General features: G+C 40.7%; 2 protein-coding genes across 3 annotated transcripts in view; one reads left to right on the plus strand and one right to left on the minus strand.

The window, feature by feature from the left end:
- The window catches only part of fbn2a (fibrillin 2a), a 147,186-nt gene extending 144,359 nt beyond the window's left edge, over window positions 1–2,827 (plus strand). Inside the window, exons 64-66 of the mRNA XM_079860862.1 lie at window positions 253–484; window positions 1,071–1,218; window positions 2,277–2,827. Coding sequence (XP_079716988.1) covers window positions 253–484; window positions 1,071–1,218; window positions 2,277–2,594 — 698 coding nt within the window. The 3' untranslated portion in view covers window positions 2,595–2,827. The remainder of the gene's footprint in view (window positions 1–252; window positions 485–1,070; window positions 1,219–2,276) is intronic.
- A 1,306-nt stretch (window positions 2,828–4,133) lies between these two features.
- slc12a2 (solute carrier family 12 member 2) overlaps window positions 4,134–19,856 on the minus strand; it is a 64,163-nt gene continuing 48,440 nt past the window's right edge. The window contains exons 20-27 of one of the 2 annotated variants that reach the window (XM_079860864.1): window positions 19,722–19,844; window positions 17,782–17,829; window positions 17,334–17,456; window positions 12,902–13,013; window positions 12,205–12,291; window positions 11,242–11,377; window positions 7,135–7,202; window positions 4,134–6,338 (exon numbers count right to left, since the gene is read on the minus strand). In XM_079860864.1, coding sequence (XP_079716990.1) covers window positions 6,203–6,338; window positions 7,135–7,202; window positions 11,242–11,377; window positions 12,205–12,291; window positions 12,902–13,013; window positions 17,334–17,456; window positions 17,782–17,829; window positions 19,722–19,844 — 833 coding nt within the window. In that variant the 3' untranslated portion in view covers window positions 4,134–6,202. The remainder of the gene's footprint in view (window positions 6,339–7,134; window positions 7,203–11,241; window positions 11,378–12,204; window positions 12,292–12,901; window positions 13,014–17,333; window positions 17,457–17,781; window positions 17,830–19,721; window positions 19,845–19,856) is intronic. The other variant, XM_079860865.1, reaches the window with a different exon arrangement.

The raw sequence follows: 19,856 nt of genomic DNA on the forward strand, positions 1-19,856 counted from the left end.
TAATCAGTTTGTAAAATCAAGTTTCTATCAATTGCGAGTCTTGGTGAAAATGGTATTTTCTATTTCTTTATAATTTTGATGATCCATGCTTTTATTTCCTTGACACTCTAACGTACTTGGGTATCCATCCTAAACTTTGGAACAACTTGCCAAATCAAATCAGAACTGACCCACATTTTTAATCAAAGTTAAAACGTTTATATTAGATCTTTCCTACAATCTGTGATTCTTTACTGTTTTTCTGAACTGCAGATGACAATGAGTGCTTGAACCCGGGCAACTGTGGTTCAGCTTCCTGTTTCAACACGCTGGGCAGCTTTAAGTGTGGCTGTCCATCTGGCTTCACCTTCGACCCCGTGTCCACGAGCTGTGAAGATGTGGACGAGTGTGTGTCCTCCATGAGCCCCTGCAGATACGCCTGCTCAAACACACAGGGGGGATTCGTGTGCGGATGTCCCGCGGGATATTACAGAGCAGGACAGGGGTGAGTCTGCACCAAATACTGTTACACTTCATCATATTAGCGCTCAAACTACAGTCATGTGGAAGATTTACATAGCAAGACAGGTTATAGTTGAATAGTGGATAGTGGACAAGTAATAGGGATCTCATTGTAATATTATAAATGATTAAACTGTTTTTTTTGTGTGTGTGTGCAATTTTTGGGCACATCTAATGAAACCTGCTCAACATGGCTGGATTAAAAAAAAAAAAAATTATTATACTTCTCTTTATTGCGTGTTTTTTACTGATTGATTATTATACTATTTTGTGTAATACAATAAAAAATACTATATTACAGTAATGAGAATCATCATTGATGATTATGGGACTTGTAATCCATCTGAACGTTTTTCTATTACAGTAATGAAACATAAGAAAGACAGTTGTCATGAAAATAAAACATTTAATCTGTGCTTGATCCTTTAGTTTCTTACCATGCAAACAGTTGGAAAGCTGCCTTTTGCTTTTTTTTGTCCCATCGGACAAAAGTGTCTGCTAAATGTGAATGACTAGTCTTATATTTGGATCTTTCACTTCAGTGAGATTGAATGAGTGTGTTCCTGCAGGCACTGTGTATCTGCTGCTGGTTTTGGAGGTGGTGAACTTGGTCCAGAAGAAGAAAACGCTCTTTCTCCTGAAACCTGCTTCGGCTGCAAAACCAATGGACACCAGAAGAAAATTGTCAGGAGAAGACACACTTCAAACTTCACACAGGTAAAAGAAAAGAGAAAAAAAAATCAAGAGCAATTTCTTAAAGGGGTTAGTTCACCCAAAAATGAAAATTCTGTCATTAATTACTCACCCTCATGTCGTTCCAAACCCGTAAGACTTTCGTTCATCTTCAGAACACAAATGTTCACAAAGTTTTTGATGAAATCTGAGAGCTTTTTGCCCCTACATTTGACACAACTACCACTTTCAAGCCCTCAGAAAGGCAGTAAAGACATCATTAAAGTAATCCACGTGACTCCCATCTCCAATTAGCATTCACACAACAAAGTCTGCTCTTGCATCAACACAACACACATGGTGCTCTCGTCAATGCACGCAGGAGATTCATCTTTTGTAAATAAAGTGGTAAATTATGTTTTATGTGCAAACAAAGCACTCGGGTCACTTCATAAATTGAGGTTAACCCACTCCACATTTTACCACTTTCAAGCCTCAGAAAGGTAGTAGTTGCGTAGCTGTCAATAGAGGGACAGAAAGCCCTCAGATTTCATCAAAAAGATCTTCATTTGTGTTCTGATGATGAACGAAAGTCTTACGGGTAATTAATGACAGATTAATTCATTCTCGTTTTTTGGTGAACTAACCCTTGAAAACTGTCGTGTAAACAGCCCCTAACAGTCATTTTTAAACTAAAAACATAAAAAGTTGTATGCGTTTTGGTCGTTCATTTACACGCCAGTTTGGTCGTTCATTTGGGTGCCTGAAATGCAAACTTTTGAAACCGGTCTTCGTGTAAGCAACAAAAATTCGAATCCCTGAAGACGATGACGTCATGCACATGCGTATTTCGTGTTCAGTCTAGTGTTTCATCGCCATCTACTGGCCTGGCAGCAGAATACAGCATTTTTAGTCGTTTTCACAGATCTGTGTGATTTGGTGTCGTCTGTACGCGAAAAACAAAGGAAAAACTTCTCCGTTTTAAGCATATCGTTGTCGTGTAAACGTACCCTGAGTCTCATTCCTCTTCTAAATTAATGTTGCATGTGGATGTCTGTTCACTGATCCTCATAACTGTAATATAATTTCTGCTGTTCCTAAAGGAAGAAGTTAGTCTGGCCAGTGTGGACGTGGATCAGCCGCTGAAGTTACTTCTCAAGCGTTCACAACTCAAACCCAGAGCAGCCGTCCTGGAGCTGGTGCCTGCAGTCCGATCCCTCGTCCAGCGCGAGACCTACTCCATCACAGCCGGAAACCAGGACGGGCTCTTCCAGATCAGACAGCGGGCAGGGGTCAGTTACCTGCACCGCACACACAGGACCTCCTCAAGGACACACTATACCCTGCAGATCAGAAGTTCTGATGACCCCGAGCGACCCGCTCCAGCCTTGCTCATCACACTCCACATCACACTCCAGTAAAGGAGCGGTTCTGATGACCCCGAGCGACCCGCTCCAGCCTTGCTCATCACACTCCACATCACACTCCAGTAAAGGAGCGGTTCTGATGACCCCGAGCGACCCGCTCCAGCCCTGCTCATCACACTCCAGTAGAGGAGCAGGAGCACGTCTGAGCAGATCACTGCTCTCCAACATGCTCACGGTGCTTATTATCTGAATACGTCAAGACTCAATGAAACTCAATGAATTTTTTTTTTTTTTTCGTATGTTTGTTTTTAAGCCTTTCGAAATTTCCAACCTGAGATGCTCACATAAAATGTTTACATCACAATGCCCATGATATTGTACACAATTTTCTTCATAAAGCACAAGCACACATTCTAGACTATACATATACAAGACTAATATAGTCTTATGCAGCTTGAAAGGGCCTAGTTGGGGACATATTTTCAAAATGTAAATGCAGAAAATCCCACCATATTTATGTATGAAATTTGCATAAAATCCCACCATATTTATGTATGAAATTTGCATAGTGTTTGGAGGTTATTATGTGCATAAGATGGAAAGCCTCCAAGTTTTAAACTGGAACTCTATCCCCCAAATCTCCCCAATTACCTGCATTTCCAGCCCTGATTGTTTCTCTCTCCATCTCTCTCCCTCTGTTGCGAAACAGGTCATTCTTCTCAGTTATGGTTGACCGGAGATCATTGTAACACGTTTTGTTTGACTATAAATAGCAGATTACGCTGTAAATTATACTGGGTGTAGATTGTCCAAACAGTAAATAAACCTGTTAAACCGTATGTCTTGCCTCATTAACTCTTAAAGCGCCTGTCTGTGTCTGTAGGTACAAGCCTACTGTATGGTGATGTGTATCACTGCCACCATTAAATGATGCTTCTAAACACTGGACACTGTCTGACCAGCACACGAGGGTAAGGGCCGATGACAGGGTTGTCTGAGGTTGAGGAGGATCATTAGGACCCAGTGGTGAAAGATGAGTATCTGTATTTAGAGGCACCAACAAAAACAGTACAACAACTGATTATCATTTGTTTATTTTTATATATTGCAATAAAGATGTACAAAGCATCGATACCCTTAACCGTTAAAATGTTAGAAAAAAGCATGTGACAAATAACAGTACAGTATATCAAAACATTACTGTTCCAGCACAAGCAATCAGAACCACCCTCATGGTTTAGCAGGAAACTCAAACCATTGGTCAACAGAGCATTTCTTTAAAAGGCATATAAAAGATAGAAATGTGACCAAACATTGAAAAAGAAAAAGATTGTGCAGACTAAACCCAAACTAAAAAAAAACATCTTTTAAAAACTACTGTAACATAAAAGAAACAAAAAAAACAACAACCTGTAATAAATAATTTCACCATATTAATTTGCTATTATTCCACTCCTTTGATTAATCTGGTTAGGCTAAAAGATATTTACAAGTTAGTTAGGAAGTATAGTGTGAACTAGAGCTGGAACTCGTTGACCTTGATGTGTTAACTCATTTTCACACGATAAGCTACTGAGAAAATGTGAGACAGACTTTAGCAACACATTCTGCAGGACGAGAAATGCTGTGACACGCCAAGGGCAAAACAACGTCTTCATCTACAGAAACCAGCGAAACCGTGGAGAGGCACTTTTAAAGCTCCTCGTGGTGTGGAAACCTACAGCTGCAACTAATGCATTTCTACATCGGTGAGAAACACACATTATATGGTAGTGACACACTCTCCCACTTTCTTTTCTAGATCTACATATAATATACAAGTGTATTAATCATTCAAGATAACAGGTACGAGTTGGATTGGTGATTTTGTCGTACGTTGGTGTGTCTGTACATCACTCGTTCACCCGAACAAACAACACAGATTTTCAACAGGTAAGATTGTACCATCAGCTTCACTAACTTCACCCACTTCAAATGAAAACACATGCGGTGCACACACACACATTTAACTTTTAAATATTAGTTTATATGGAGAACTATAAATGTGAATATATTCGTCACATGGATTATTTCTCAGGGAAATGGCAGGGCTGTGAATTGCATGAATATAACATACACAGAACTGCAACACACTGCGCCTGCAAACTATTAGTGTTGGGAACCAGATTCAAAGTGTGACCAAACCAAAGACGCTCCATATTCATATATTCAGCTGGACTGCAGCTAAACTGACCAACGCTTCAGTTACTGACCGCTTTAAACTAAGGCATGATGGGCCATACAACAAACATATGGACACATCCCAGCATTCAATCACAAGAACCAACCGGACAGACAGATAACATTCAGGAACAGGACAGACTGAAATCCTGGACGTCAGACGTCTCCAACATTAAAGATGAACCCGGCTCTCAATCCTGAGTTTAGATTACAATATTTCAACGAGTCGCACGCAGTCCATCTGCATAGAGGAACACATCAGCCGCAGAAAACGCAGAAAACATTCTGTCTATGTGAGAGGGAAGATGGTGGTTTATCAAGGTACAAATGTACAAGGTTCCAGACTGCTTTAGAAAACTAGGAAAGTGTAAAGATGGGAGAGCTTTCCTAGACGGCCAGGATTACATTCTCGTTCAGGCATTAGTCCATCTATCGTCTATAATCTATAATCTACAGCTAGCCAGTATGGCTTGAAGACGACAAGTAAAAACAACAATCCTCATTTCATCTGTTAAGGCAAAGGTCTTCTCTGTGATTCCAGGGCTTTGCTCTCTTTTGGGTCATTGTAAGTTAGAAAGGATCAGATTCCTCTTTTCCTCCCTTCAGACAGCACTCATCCATCAGCCTCTCTTCGTCAAACCAAAAACTGTTCAACTGTACACAAGGGAAAACTAATATAGTTTTGTTAAAGTTCTGACTTTTTACATTAGACTACGTGAAAGATGATTGTAATCACCCCGTAGTTCAGGTCTATCACTGGAACAAGAACATGGAGGGGCGCTGCGCAAAAACGCCACAACTCACTCAATGCTTAAAGGAAGACGTAAAACTTTGAAGAAAAAAACAACAGAGGAATAAAAACGGACTACAAAAAAAGCCAAAAAGTATTGTCTAATGCTGCGCAGTGGAGACCTCAGTCCACTCGTGCTGAAGCGTGATCAAATCAAGGAAGATTTACATTTAAAACCCAATAAACAGCCTAAAATCTATATCATAAATTACCAGTCAGGGAAAAATGTAAGAATTGAATATGATCGCACAGGAAGGCACGTCCACAAGGCTATAAAAGTGTTGCAAAGAACCGTGTTTTTCTTCAAAGTGAGAAAATAAGAAATGAGGTGATTATTGCTTCATCAAGAGCAAATCAAAAAGTACGAAAGAGGAAAAATAAATCCACAACTCAAAAAGTTGTGACAGTCATAGTAATGATAACAATGATAACAACAATCAGTGTAACATCGTGTGCTCAGAAACTGTGAGCTGGAGACAGTGTGAACCAGCAGACGTGATCTCTCCTGTTGGCGTAGAAGGAAGAACCGCTCTGGTTTCAGCTTCGTTGAGGAGCGTCTGTCGTCATCATCATCATCATCATCATCAGTCAGATGTGCTGTACTCGTGTGTGTGCGTTTGTGTGTGTGTGTGTGTGTGCGCGTGCGAGCGCTCTACGAGTAGAAGGTGAGGACGCTCTGATGGTTCCCGCGCACTAACAGGATTGGCGGCAGGTCTTTGGAGAGTGTGTCCAGCCAGGCCATATACAGAGCGCTGGAGACGGCTCCTTTCCTGGCCAGCGGCATGCTCCTGTCACACACACACACACACACACGTTAGTGCTGCTGGACAATAACGAAAGGAACTCTCTCAAAAAACATGATCATGACAATGAGTGAGACTCTCTCCAATGAACATTCATTTTCCCCTTGAGGATCTACAGCTCTGTTTCGGAAACATCACAGTGAGTGAACGGCAGGAAACCAGGGCTCGTACAGACACTCTACAAGAAAGTCCAGGACTGTAAGCACTACTTATTTGGTTTTCAAAGGATCACAATCAGAGATCGCACTTATCAAACAATATCTTTAGGATTTTTTTACAGATATAAGGTATCAAGAACAACTTACTTACAACACATTTAATAATATATATTAAATACAAAGTTTATAATGGCTATTATTGTTCTATAAATAATATTTTATATGATAAAGCTGTCGTACTTTGTCTCGAGAAAAGGTCTGTTGGGGGTTTAGCAGACGTGCTGCAGTGTTCATTTTGAATGAAAAGATTGTATGTGGGTTTTTTTTATGAATTTTCTTATATATTGTATTTAAATAAGTCAACCACTTGTCATGTACCTCTTCGTAAATATGGCTGTTTTCAAGGGTTTTCCAGGACTTAAATTTCAAAAAAGTCAAATTCAAGCAGCGTGAAGCTATAAGTACTTGAAGAAGTACTTTAATCTGTGTGTCAGGCTTCGGACAAGGTGCTTAAAGTAAGTTGAATCATAGTTTAGTTACGGTTCTTCAATCTGACTGGCCGAGCATGCGTGCTGATAAAACAGTCTTTTCACTGCATGACTCCGCTCAGGTTCGTAACTTACATGACGATGAGGTTGGCTGTGCTGGAGTGCTCCTTCAACAGCTCGTTCAGCCGGATCTGACGGTTACTCTGAGGAAAAACAAATCAATTCACAGGAAGCTGAAGTTACTGTATCTGTTAACAGCCAAGAAAACAAACACTTCAAACTAGACTTTCCAAGGAAACAAATTCACACCATCATTTTACTCCACTATTCTATTTAACTCACTTTAGCAGGAAAAAACAACATCTGAGAAAGACACACAGCACCCATGCACCCATACCCTGATCTAAGATGGGTACAGGACCAGGGGAAGAACCCATGCGCCCATACCCTGATCTAAGATGGGTACAGGACCAGGGGAAGAACCCATGCACCCATACCCTGATCTAAGATGGGTACAGGACCAGGGGAAGAACCCATGCGCCCATACCCTGATCTAAGATGGGTACAGGACCAGGGGAAGAACCCATGCGCCCATACCCTGATCTAAGATGGGTACAGGACCAGGGGAAGAACCCATGCACCCATACCCTGATCTAAGATGGGTACAGGACCAGGGGAAGAACCCATGCGCCCATACCCTGATCTAAGATGGGTACAGGACCCGGGGAAGAACCCATATATCCGATCTCCAAAACTTGAGACTGGGAATGTCTCGTCTATCATCATTTGCAGCATCCATCACTTGTGGCGAACCACAGGGCTCGATTTCAGGTCCTCTTTTCTAAAACATCTCAATACTCATCACAAAAAAGTGGGGTCTTTGGTTTCTTCATTTATATAGGATTCAGGGGCCGGTTGCACCAGTAACTTAGTGCTCATTAACGTCAAACTAGGCTGAGCTGCAAGTTACAACTTACACACTACTAAATATCTTTGAATTGCACCATTAGACTTAGATGAAGCGCAACTCTATGTATAAACTAAATATTTAGGGAAGCCTCCGATCAGGAGTAACGGTTGGACTGAAACAGCAGACTGGCTGAACTGCACCAATAAGCTCTTATTTTACCCAACAGACTTCAATCCTTCAGACACATATGATGATGATGACATTTACACTCACTTATATTTTAAGAGAGACAACGTTATGGGCAGAGGTGTAAAGTCCAGGGGTCAGAAAGTAGAAGTCCTGCCATATGTTTATTCCACCCATGAACTAATAAATCAGCTGGCTCTCTCCTGGCTGAAGAACTGCTCATTAGCAAATCCAGGTGATTGGAACAAGATAGGACTGAGGAGGACTTTTACTTCCTGAACCTGGACTTTACACCTGATTATGGGAGTAGATCAGCAGTGTGTGTATCTGTCCCATTGTGCATGTCAAATAAAATCAGTCATAATCAAAAAATGTATCAGCAGCAGTTTTTTTTTTAATCAGTACTTATTTCTTTATCCTTATTTGTTTCAAACACAGTTTCTGAATGTCATTTACATATAAAAACGCTTATGTTATTCATGATTAAGTATCGTATTTAAATGGAAACTTATTTCTACTGTTAGTTACGTGAGTCAAAAGAAGTTAGAATGAAGCATAAACTGAAATTCACAGCATTTCAACAACTTCTGCTCACTTATTTGAAGTCTGAGTAAACGTCATGTTATTCTAGAACAGCGATCACAGTGTCGGAGTTTAAAAGTCTTTTGAAAACCCATTTGACTCTTGTGCTTTTAACGTCTTGTGAATGTTTATTTTAATTTTGGTGTTAGGCTTAGGCAATTTTGAACAGCACTTTGGTCAACCAAGGTTGTTTTAAATGTGCTTTATAAATAAATGAAACTTGAAACTTTCCAGAGAACTCACCAGGGGCGGCGCTAGGGCTGGGCTGAAGGCCCGAATGTTTTTAGTTAAGCCCGAATATTTTTTACCTTGTCTTTCTCATAGAGCAAAACTATTAATCAGAAAAACAAATGTGAATAAGATTACAGCAGCTGTGATTGCCTAATTATGAAAAGTGCATATTACAGTTTTATTTATATTTTTCCCTTTGCATTAAAGGTACTTAGGATGTGCTTTTGCAGCGTTGAGCATTGTAGCCAATCACAGACATGTCTGTTGAACGCATCGGCCAATCAGAGGCGTTTAAATGAGCCGCTGTGCTGAAGATGTGTTTTGCGCGAGTTCACAGAGTTCTATACTTTCGCAAACCTAGCTGTCATTATTGGCAATAAACTTAAGATGCAAATAAGAGATTCACTGCAATATATTTGATATTCTTGACGCTGCTCTGATGCGCTCCATTACGCAGCGCTCTGTTTGTTCTCAGGATGACTAAAGTTCAGCGGTCTAGCTCATCAATGTCACAGTGATTGAAGAAGTAAAATGTAAAATGAAGGTAAAATGTAAGCAGATAAACATTTAATATTTGACTGTTTTACAATAGAAATGTCCAACTAACGACAGTATCCGGTGACGCAAATTACTCAACTTTTTGTTTTATTAATAACATTTTGCCTTTTTGAATTGAAAATATGCTATATTTCCTAGATTCATGTAGAGAGAATGTACGCATACATAAAAATAAAATATTATTTGCAAATAGTTTAAATGATTTCACTAATAGACTTTACGTTCCAATTTAAGTAAGAACTTCCGAAACAGCTGGTGCAACCCGACCCTGGTTAAGATTTAACATTCATTTCAAAGGGTTTACATTAGTGACCGTTGTTCAAATCTCACTCCTCTAATGTCTTCATGACCTGTTCTGGTGAGTGATCACGAGTCTGTTTCAGCAAAAATGATCCAAGAGTAGCATTTCCTAACAACAAGTGCCTCACATGGTGTTCCTTGACTTTTCACGGCATGTTTTAATTAAAAAAAGAAGAAAAAACAACATCAACACTAACATTTAAAGGTGTCACAAGCATGACACACAGAACAATTCCCTAACAAATGTGTGGCAAGGACCAGGGGTCTCATCTATAAAACTGTGCATAGGAACCTTACTAAAAGTGTACGTGCGCCCAAAAGCCAAAAATGGCGTACGCTTATAAAACCGTGCGTACGCCAGAACCTGCGCAGAATTCACTTTATAAATCCCAGTCAGTGGAAGATTGTGCGCATATGCGTCTCCCCCCCGAAATAACCATATATGGAGCCTAGTTTTACTATGCAGATCCTCATCTGCATATCATTTGCATATGTTTATTCATCCACGTGATAACGTTTAACGGTACAAGACACATTACATTAATAAAAATCAAGTAGTTGTCTATCCTTGCCTTGTTTTTGAATACATAAATCAAATAGTGTAAAATACATTTCAGAGAAAGTTTTTCTCAATCTTTTCCACGGGCCGAATTGTATTTTTAATTGATTTATATTTTTAATGGAAACAGATAGGCCTTGGGCATTATTTGCACGAAATTATTTTCTCAGACAATCTGGTATTATCATGATAAGCAATTATCTCTGTGGTTAAAACATTAAAACACAGCATGCCAGAGGAAAAGTGTTCAAAAACACTGCATCCACAACAAATATTTCTATTGATTGAATTTGAATATAAAAAAAATGTTGTAACTTCTCAGTAATTATTTCATGTTTAAGTGTTTAACTCCATAATTTGAACGGCATATTTAATCTAAATGTTTATATCAGAAGTAAAACATAGTTTAAATCATTATTTGATTTATTTAAACTGTTATTTGCATCAGTTTCACTAAACGGCCCAACGCGCTCGCTGGCGCGGACATTTAAGAAGGGATGGAAAGTGGCTTGGTGAGTGAAATTATATTTGTATTATCTTTCAGTATGTGTTTAATTTTCTTTATATTTTCTGTCTAAAAGTGACCTAAAAGCCACTTAACTCCAGCTCACCATCGGTGTCGCCAAACTGCTCCATCTCCAAAACGTTCGTACGCATGGGTCAGAGTTTACGTGCAGGTGCGCACATTTTCCCATCAAGTTTGTTTTTATAAATCACAACTTATGCGTCGGAAGTGGCGTACGCACATTTTCGGCCCCGTTTTGTGCGTATGCCACGTTTATAAATGAGACCCCAGGTGATGTGGTTTTTTGCTTACAACTAAATTCGCATGCTGTGCTGTGGGTGTCACTACATTTCTCACGCTCTCAGCTTTGAGGGGTTATCTAGTTTGTTGTGGTTAAATGTGTGTTGAAACCTTGGCTTTGTAGAGCTCCAGCTCGTTGTCTGTGATTCTCCAGGGTTCTTCGCTCTTCATCTTCTCAGCGGCGTCCTGCTCCATGTCATCTTCTCTCAGTTTATACGGCTCGATCATCTCCGCAAACTCTGTCAGACTGAGAGGCAAACACGTCAAGTCAAGTCAAGTCATCTTCATTTATATAGCGCTTTTAACAATGTAGATTGTTTCAAAGCAGCTTTACAGAGATAAGCGTATAATTTAAGGTAAGATTGTTTTGGCTTTATAGCGGTTCTTTAATAAAGTTATTTTCCAGCTAAAGTTAGTTTTGATTGATTCGCTTCCGTCGCAACGATCATTTGTTATTAAATTAGGGGCCGCTAAGACGACACCATTCTCTCTACACAGACTTTAAACAAGAACCTGAGAAACGCTGATGGCGTTCACATGCGCATTAAGAATTGGTTCTATAGTTATGTGCACACACACGGTTTGCATTGTGAAAGCTCGGAAATGTTCTCAGGAATGAGATAACTGGGATGATGGGAATCTTGAGGCACGTCATGTCATTGTTTGTTTTTTTAAACTATGATCCGTGACAGACAGGTCTGGCTCAGCATACACTGGTTCATGCATCAGTTGCACCATGCCTTCTGAAGTTTATGGAAGTTTGATACTTGCTCGAGGGTTTTATTGAGTGTGATTGGCCATAGTTTAATTTTAACTGTAGGTGGTGTAAACAGAGTATATTCAGATTTTTCATGGATTGATTCAAAATAAAAAAAATCAATGCATTGCTGAATAGATTTTTTCTTGCTTTTAGCTGCTAAAATATCAACAAGACCCATATACAAAACCAGCACGCAAATGCAGTCGCAATTACACATTTAACACACACACACACACAAAAGAAAAGGATTAACAGTGAAGCAGTTGTGAGGAATACTCCAGTAGAGCTCATGTAATGCGATGTGAAGATCTTACCCCTCTGACTTGGGCTTTGTGTTGATGTCGCCCAGGACAGTGATGTCAGAGAAATCGATCCTGAACTTGCTGAGCAATGTGGCCATGCTAAGGAAAGAGCAACAAAGTCTCATCACATATTCATCAGGCAATCATAAATAATGCACACAATATTGCCACAGCTTCCTTGCAGCTCAGACAGTTCTTCAAATGCTCCTGAAAGGTTACATGCACCGTTCTGCTTTTACTGGTGATGAAGACTGCAGTGTGTCAGATTCAACACATCCATGGAAATGAAGCCACACATGTGCAGTTGAACATGTGAAAGACCTCTCACAGTTTCTATGAAGACCTTACCGCTGGAACACGGCTAATTATAGCTAACAAAAGGCACTGGCAGCAGCTGCAGAGGACAATGGGAAACATTTGCCTCGCACACACACACACACACACAGAGAGCGCTTTATGTAAAAAGAAACCGCATACTAATATGATTCATGGTCCAGCTTTCACTCGTCTGTGTGATCTCAACTCTACAGGACTAGACCTGACATCTGAGAGATGAAGTCAAATATCAAAGAAAAGCATATTCTTATAGTTCATGTGTCATGCATGTTGACGTGTTCTTCTATAGAAAAAAGAAAGAAAAGCATATTCTTCTCAGTTATGATTCTAATATAAATAATGCTGTAATGACACTACATGTAATATTACGCACGCTCTGCGGTCGTGGTCGATCCTGTTGATCTTTCCACCGATGAACACGCGGATCTTACAGTCCTTCCACTTCTTCTTATTGGCGATGAGATAGGGGATCAGCAGAGTCAGACCTGACACAGATGAGGACACCACATTACACACTGCACATGATCTAGCAGGAGAGGAAGTACTACAGATGCATTAGTGCAAATAACACATAACATCATAGCATGTAAATGTTGTTAAATCTGTTAATACACAACGATAAACTTGACAGAAATGTAATAATGTATATGAGAAGTATCAGTCAGTCTGTGGGGTTTCCAGCAGTCGAGAGAGTCTCTGTGAGGTCTGGAAGTACACGTCTTCCACTGCAGTTTAGCACTCGGTCCACGTCTGCAGTGCTCACGCCTCCTGACTACAGCAGGTTCACACCGCTGATCATGTGACTTCAGTCAGTAGAAAGCTCTCTGTACTGTGACAGTTTACAGGCGGGAGACGATTCGTTTCTGAAGGACTGATTCACAGGTGCATCTGCAAATACGGTTTACGGTTCATTGATCAAGCATGAAAAACATGGTTTAAACACTTTCCAATAGATACATAAAAACAATTAGGATTTTACAAAATTATCTTTAAAATACAGTTTCCTTAAAAGGGTCCTTCGTCTATAAAGGGTTTCTTTTGTTGCTAAGTTTAGATGTGCTGATCCTGAAGGAAACACTTTTACTGCTGCCTTAAACACTGACAGGTTCGTATAGGTTCATAGACGAGTTCAGATCTGTGTGTGTGTGTGTGTGTGTGTGTGTGTGTCATGAAATGCTGCAGAGCCACTTTACTGCTGTCAAGTATGCGTCTGTGCAATGAATGCGAGTGTTAAAGCAACAACACATGACCTTTACAGTACTAAAGTGGCTCTCAATGGTTAAATAGGATACACAAGATGTGATAATACAGTATGTGTCATACAGATTTGCCTTGTAAAACAGGAAGCCCTGTCTCGCCCTTCCCATCGGAGCAGCTCCTCATCCAGACTCGTGTCATCTGTAGACTACACGACTGAAGCAATGAAGCAAAAACTCTTTTAGCCGATGTCTGGAGTTGAAGAGCTGGAAGCACTCAAAATACAGGATTTCTCTAAACAACGCTCGGCACAGATGCTGGAATGTCACTGGTCAGCACAAAGGTTCTTCATCAAGTCTTGTCAGTTTGAATGATCACATGACTGAATGAACTCAAGTACTCGTACGCTGTCTGACAGGTTTTCTGCACACACAGAGAGAGCTGCCTGTCACTTAAAGGTGCTCTAAGCGACGTCACGCATTTTTTAGGCCGAAACATTTTTTGTCACACACAGCAAACATCTCCTCACTATCCGCTAGCTGCCTGTCCCCTGAACACACTGTAAAAACACAATGCGTGTAGTAACCACAGGCTCCACAAACAGCAACAAAATCAAACTAGCCCAGCCTGGACCATGAAACATAACAAACAGTGTTCCAGCCAATAACAGACAAGAATGATTTGGGGGTGGGGGTGGGGGGTTAGTGCACGTGCACATGAAGGGGGGTGTGGGGAGCAGTGTTGCCAGATTGGGGGGGGTTCCCAATCTGACAAGACTTGGACAAAATTTGGGCTGGTTTGGGGTCAGTTCGGCGGTTTTCAAACATCTACATTTTAAAGTCTAATGCAGTGGTTCCCAATCCTGGTCCTGGGGACCCACAGCTCTGCACATTTTATATGTCTCCCTTTATCTGACACACCCAGTTCAGTACATAGAGCTCTTTCCTAACGAGATGATGATCTGAATCAGGTGTGTTAAATGAGGGAGACATACAAACTGTGCAGAGCTGTGGGTGCCCAGGACCAGGATTGGGAACCACTGGTCTAATGGTTAAAAAACTAAACTAAAGTGTGCATGTAGTCCATAAAATCAGTCATCATGACATTACTGTACACACACTCCCATGCAGAGTCAGCTGGCGTTAGTGTTGACATCACCGACGACATCCACCTGGACATTTTAGTCATATTGGCTAATTCTCCTTAATTATTGCCCTGTTTTGATCTGTTTTCCTGGAACATTTATTTATTTTTTTATTGTATTTTATCATAGTTCTTTTGTTTTAAGGAGATACAAATTGTGCTTATCAACCTTGAATAACATGGTAATGAAATTATATCACATTATTTTGGCAGTAAAATTTTGGGCGTTTTTTCTTGTAGTGGGCGGGTTTTGGGCTGGAAATCACCGTCCCAATCTGGCAACACTGGTGGGAAGTGGAAGAGAGAGAAGCATGAAGAGGGAAGTTAGCTAGAGGAGAGACGTCCTCGACAATGAAAACAACTAATGTTAGAATTATATTCTCTTGAATTTTGATATGGCCGACACATGACCAAAGAGATGGCGTTCCGATGAACAAAAGCAAAGAATAGGAAAAGGAGAAGAAGCGTGCAAAGTCACGAATTCACATCGGAAAAGCCTGTTTCAGGAAGCACGGGAGGGAGGGGGAGGGGACGGGATGAGGAGGAGGGAGGGTCGAGCTAGCCTCCGTTTTGTTTGACAATACTTCCAACGTCAAGAAGTGACGTCACCCAACATCGCTTAGAGCAGCTTTAACACGCCAACACGCCAAATGCACGTACAAATCAACTGTGGCAGATCAAGGCAACTCGAGCAAATCAACATTGTCAAATCACTAGCTGATTTGCCGTTTTACTTATGTTCACTCACTCTGCTGGGGAAGTTCGCGTAAGCCAAATCTGCACAGGTTTGGCGCAAACACTCGTGAGTCATCATGATATATTAAATACAGTGCATTGCGCAGAATCTGCTCATATCTGGCTTACTTGAACATATACGTCATTACGCAACAAATAACGGCACGCTTGTTCATTTGCATTGAAGCAATAGCGAAGATTAAAAAGCATTTGTGTAACAGAAAAGAGAGTTATTTTCCAACATTGTACATTTTTTTATGTTCTTTGTACTATATTGATCTGTCCACTTAAAACGCATTAAAAAAAATGGTATATATATATATATATATATATATGAAAAAAGAAATAAACCAGATTAACTTCATAACAGATTATATTATATTATATTATATTATATTATATTATATTATATTAAAGCTGGGACGTAGTGGTTTATTTATTTATTTTCTTCCCCTTTTTTTTTTTTTTGGCTAGTTGTAGTTCTGAATGGCTAGTATCTTAATGTAGAAGCCAAATTGGCCGGTGAGTGAAAAAGTTCATTTCAAACCCTGATCATTAACATGAAACTTGTCTCATATGAATTTTGGTCATGTTTTTAGGTTTCTCTTACCTTGTTGTGAACAGTATTGCTTTAAACTAATGTCTCTTTGCTGTACTCATTACCAGGGGATTTTATTATTTCAACATAACGGCAGCTTTTAATTACAAGTCTGTAATATGCAATTGCTGTTTCCATGACATTAGGAACAGACTTGCAGAGTCAAAAACAGTAACTATTTTTCTTTCTTTTTTTTGTGGTTGAGCCAGTAAAAATCTTGGCAGGACAAGTGAAGATCTGCTATACTATTTCCTCTCTTGATCTCTCTTATTCCCCCTGGCAGCGCTGGAGATATTCCAGACAGAAGGCTAAGCAGCTTTCCCAGGTTTACTCCGCGAGAACATTAACTTTCGCTAACAAAAAGAGTAAACTTTGCCTTTGCCGACAGCGGTTTATGATCCAGGTAAACGACTCTGTGCGGTCACGGTATACCTCTGAGTCTCAGACTACACACGACATAATGATACTTTATCCATGCTGCATTTCATCTTCTTGTTCCATTTGTTTTCCCAACATATTTTGAATTTAATGAATCATTCCCATATAAACCCAGTCGAATTGTGACCAAAACGTCAGATTTCACGATGCATCGCAATTCATCCTTCGCAGAGAGTTTGATTGACAGCCGATCTGACCAATCATAATCTGCCATCCGCAGAATCCACCATTTTTGTTGACAGAGCAGTCAGGAGAGTTAGTAGATTATCGCCGGTGGATTTGAACTTGATAAACGGTGTACTGTCGTCTTTCCACGTTTGAAACATTCCTTCTGATGTTCATTCATATTTATTTGATGCTATAAATGAACTAGAAGGACGAGATGATCGGTTCACGAGCGGCTTTAACTGAGCGATCTGTCACGACACATTAAAGAGCCACAAAACAGCATGTGTTTAAATTTCTTTAAAAAATGACCAAGTTTGAAAGTTGAGACTTTGTTTCATATCAAAAGCACCCTGGTCTGTCCTGTGTGTCAGTGTGTTGTCGGTGTCCTCTCTGCTCCGTGATGTATTGTTCACTGCGTGAGAACATGGTGGAGAGAGGCGTGGCTTGTCGGACATAGCAACAGTAACCAAAGGGGGCGGGTCTTTGCGAACGGGCAATTGTAAGTTTGCAAATGTTTTACACTCACCCCCATCATCAAAGAGCCACCACACGTCGACCGTCCCCTTGCCCTGCTTCTGCTGGAACTGCTGACTGGCGTCCAACAGCCGCTGGTCCGCTACGTTCAGAGGAAGCGTCGGGCTCCGCTTATCTGGAGTCACAAACACACACCATCACACTCCAGATCAGGACACACACAAATAATAACAATCATCCATAAGCAGACAGAAGAAAGGAAAGAGACTGAAGCAGACTCTTCAGTGGGAAAGACAAGCAACCCTGCAGGAAGACACAGAGAATTAGAACGTGACAGGAAGTGACATCATTGGAGCTGAAACACACTAACACATCTAGATCAGGTCAGAGGTCACACCAGCAGAATACACTCAAAGCGGCATTTCCTAAAATGTTGCAGAGAAAAGGTGCATGCAGGTGTGAGACAGAATGAGCGGAGAGTGAGAATGAGAGGAACGTGCCTTTCTTCAACAGCGGCCGAGTGTGAGCTTTGCCGTCATCATCCTCATCTGGAGAAAAACATGAGAGGGTTAAAGTCTGCTAATGCTGCGATGGGAACCGTGCGTCAGTCAAACAGAGACATTTGTTCTGCTGCAGTTTATTATGAGGCTGGGGAAACCTCAAGAGCTGCATCCTCTTCATCATCAACACACACTGATGACGGCACACACTCATCCACATGAGCTGGTCATGCAGATCGTGAGCAGCTCAATGATGATTCTGTGAATTATGACCACGCTGGTGTGAGCTTCACAGTGGACCATCACCCAGAAGTCTACATGGCATTACGCCACCACAGTGTGGACTTAGGGGAGGAGTACAAAATAAAAAATATAACCGATTTCATAGGGCCCTATAGAGGGCGCTCTGAGAAGCCAAATCTAGCCCTCATGTGCTGTTCGTTTAGGGTGTGCACTCACCCCAGAACCCAGACAGTGCAATGTGATGTGACAATGTGTGCCATTTTTTTAGAGGGAGGGAGGGGGGGAGAGAGAGAGAGAGAGAGAAAGAAAGAAAGAGAGCAACGTTTATATAAAATCCAAGTTTAAGAACAGAAGATTGCTGCCATCAACTGGAAAACAAACACTTAAATTAAAATAACATGTAACTTCCCCTATAGCCATCAGGTGGCAGCAGAGGATCATTCACATAGGTGTACATCTTTCCACATGTTTTTCCATTTCGATTTGTTAAGAAATAAAATATGTATTATGAGAATAAAATGACCTTTGGTCAAAGTTTAGCATTCTTTTGTATTATCATTTTTTGCCATATTACAGTCAAACCTGAACATGAGGTTGTGTGTGTTACATGCGTTTCAATGTGTGTGTTTGCATTTGTTCTCCATCTACGGATATGTAATGGTGTCACTTCATTTCTGTGTGTTCTGCATTGTAGCTGAAGTGTTTTTGTTTTTTGTTTTTGACAAATTATGCAAGACAGAGCAACTTGTCTCGCCCATTCATTTTCGTGTGTGATTTTGTGGGTTTTGGGGGCAGGTTGTTTGTGTATTGTATGCATTTACTTCACAAGTATCATGCCTTTTTCTTTTTTTTACCCGGAAACATCATCTGGGGTATCAACAGTGCATAAGGGCTGTTAATCCTAATTCACCCAAATCAAATGTGCATTTAGAAACCAATTAATGTTGTCAGTGTTGTCCTAGAAATTTGGCAAATACAAGCCAATGACCACTTCAGGTGTGGGGAAGACCTGAACACTTTTGTGAATGCACATTTAGGACAATTGGTGACAGGCCAAATTTCAGCCGATTCTGCTTCACTAAAATCCTCAACGCATCTGATCAATGAAGCGGTCCGTCTACAGAGTTCTGCTCAGATCTCCAGTTTCCTCATCTGCTTGACCCCTGCTGATCGCCGCTTGCAGCTATATTTGTTTTTTATGAGTATTTTCTCAGCCTTCAGAGAGCCCGGCGATGTCAGATGGTGCTGAGAGGGCCCAAACTTCAGCCCTCCAAGTCATTTATCATAGACTAACTACAAACATGACAAGCCGTGTAAACACTCGCACTGTTCCCAGCTCACACACATCTGAGAACACGCTTTGTTGTTTGTTGTGTTGTATTGGGCAGACATTTCAGAAAACACATGGAGTGTGGATGAGTTAGGAAGTGAAATGCTTTTGATGAGAACCGGCCCCAAAGGGACATGAAGGATCAGAAGGTCAACATACATTCTGCTCTGAGCAACTACTGCCGAAGAGGAACATTTTACTAAACTCCTGGGAAATATTCTCATCTGAGATTTCGCTTTCAGCATTTTCTCCCAGAGCAGAAGATTATTTAAAGGATACATATAACTCTGTGAAGAACAAGTGCGAAGTGCAACTTCAAAACCAGAGCTTATCCATGAACACCGAGAGAAGAGAAGGTGCTGCTAACCTTTCTGGACGGCTGGGCTGTTCTGGACACTGGTGGCCTTGGAGGAGGGTTTGGACGAGTCTCCATCCGAGTCTTTACTCATGTCAACCGAAACCACCACGTCCTTCAAACCTGAAGAATCATCTTTAGAGACAA

The sequence above is a fragment of the Squalius cephalus genome (assembly GCF_949319135.1).
Source record: "Squalius cephalus genome assembly, chromosome: 24".
Classification (NCBI taxonomy): Eukaryota; Metazoa; Chordata; class Actinopteri; order Cypriniformes; family Leuciscidae; genus Squalius; species Squalius cephalus.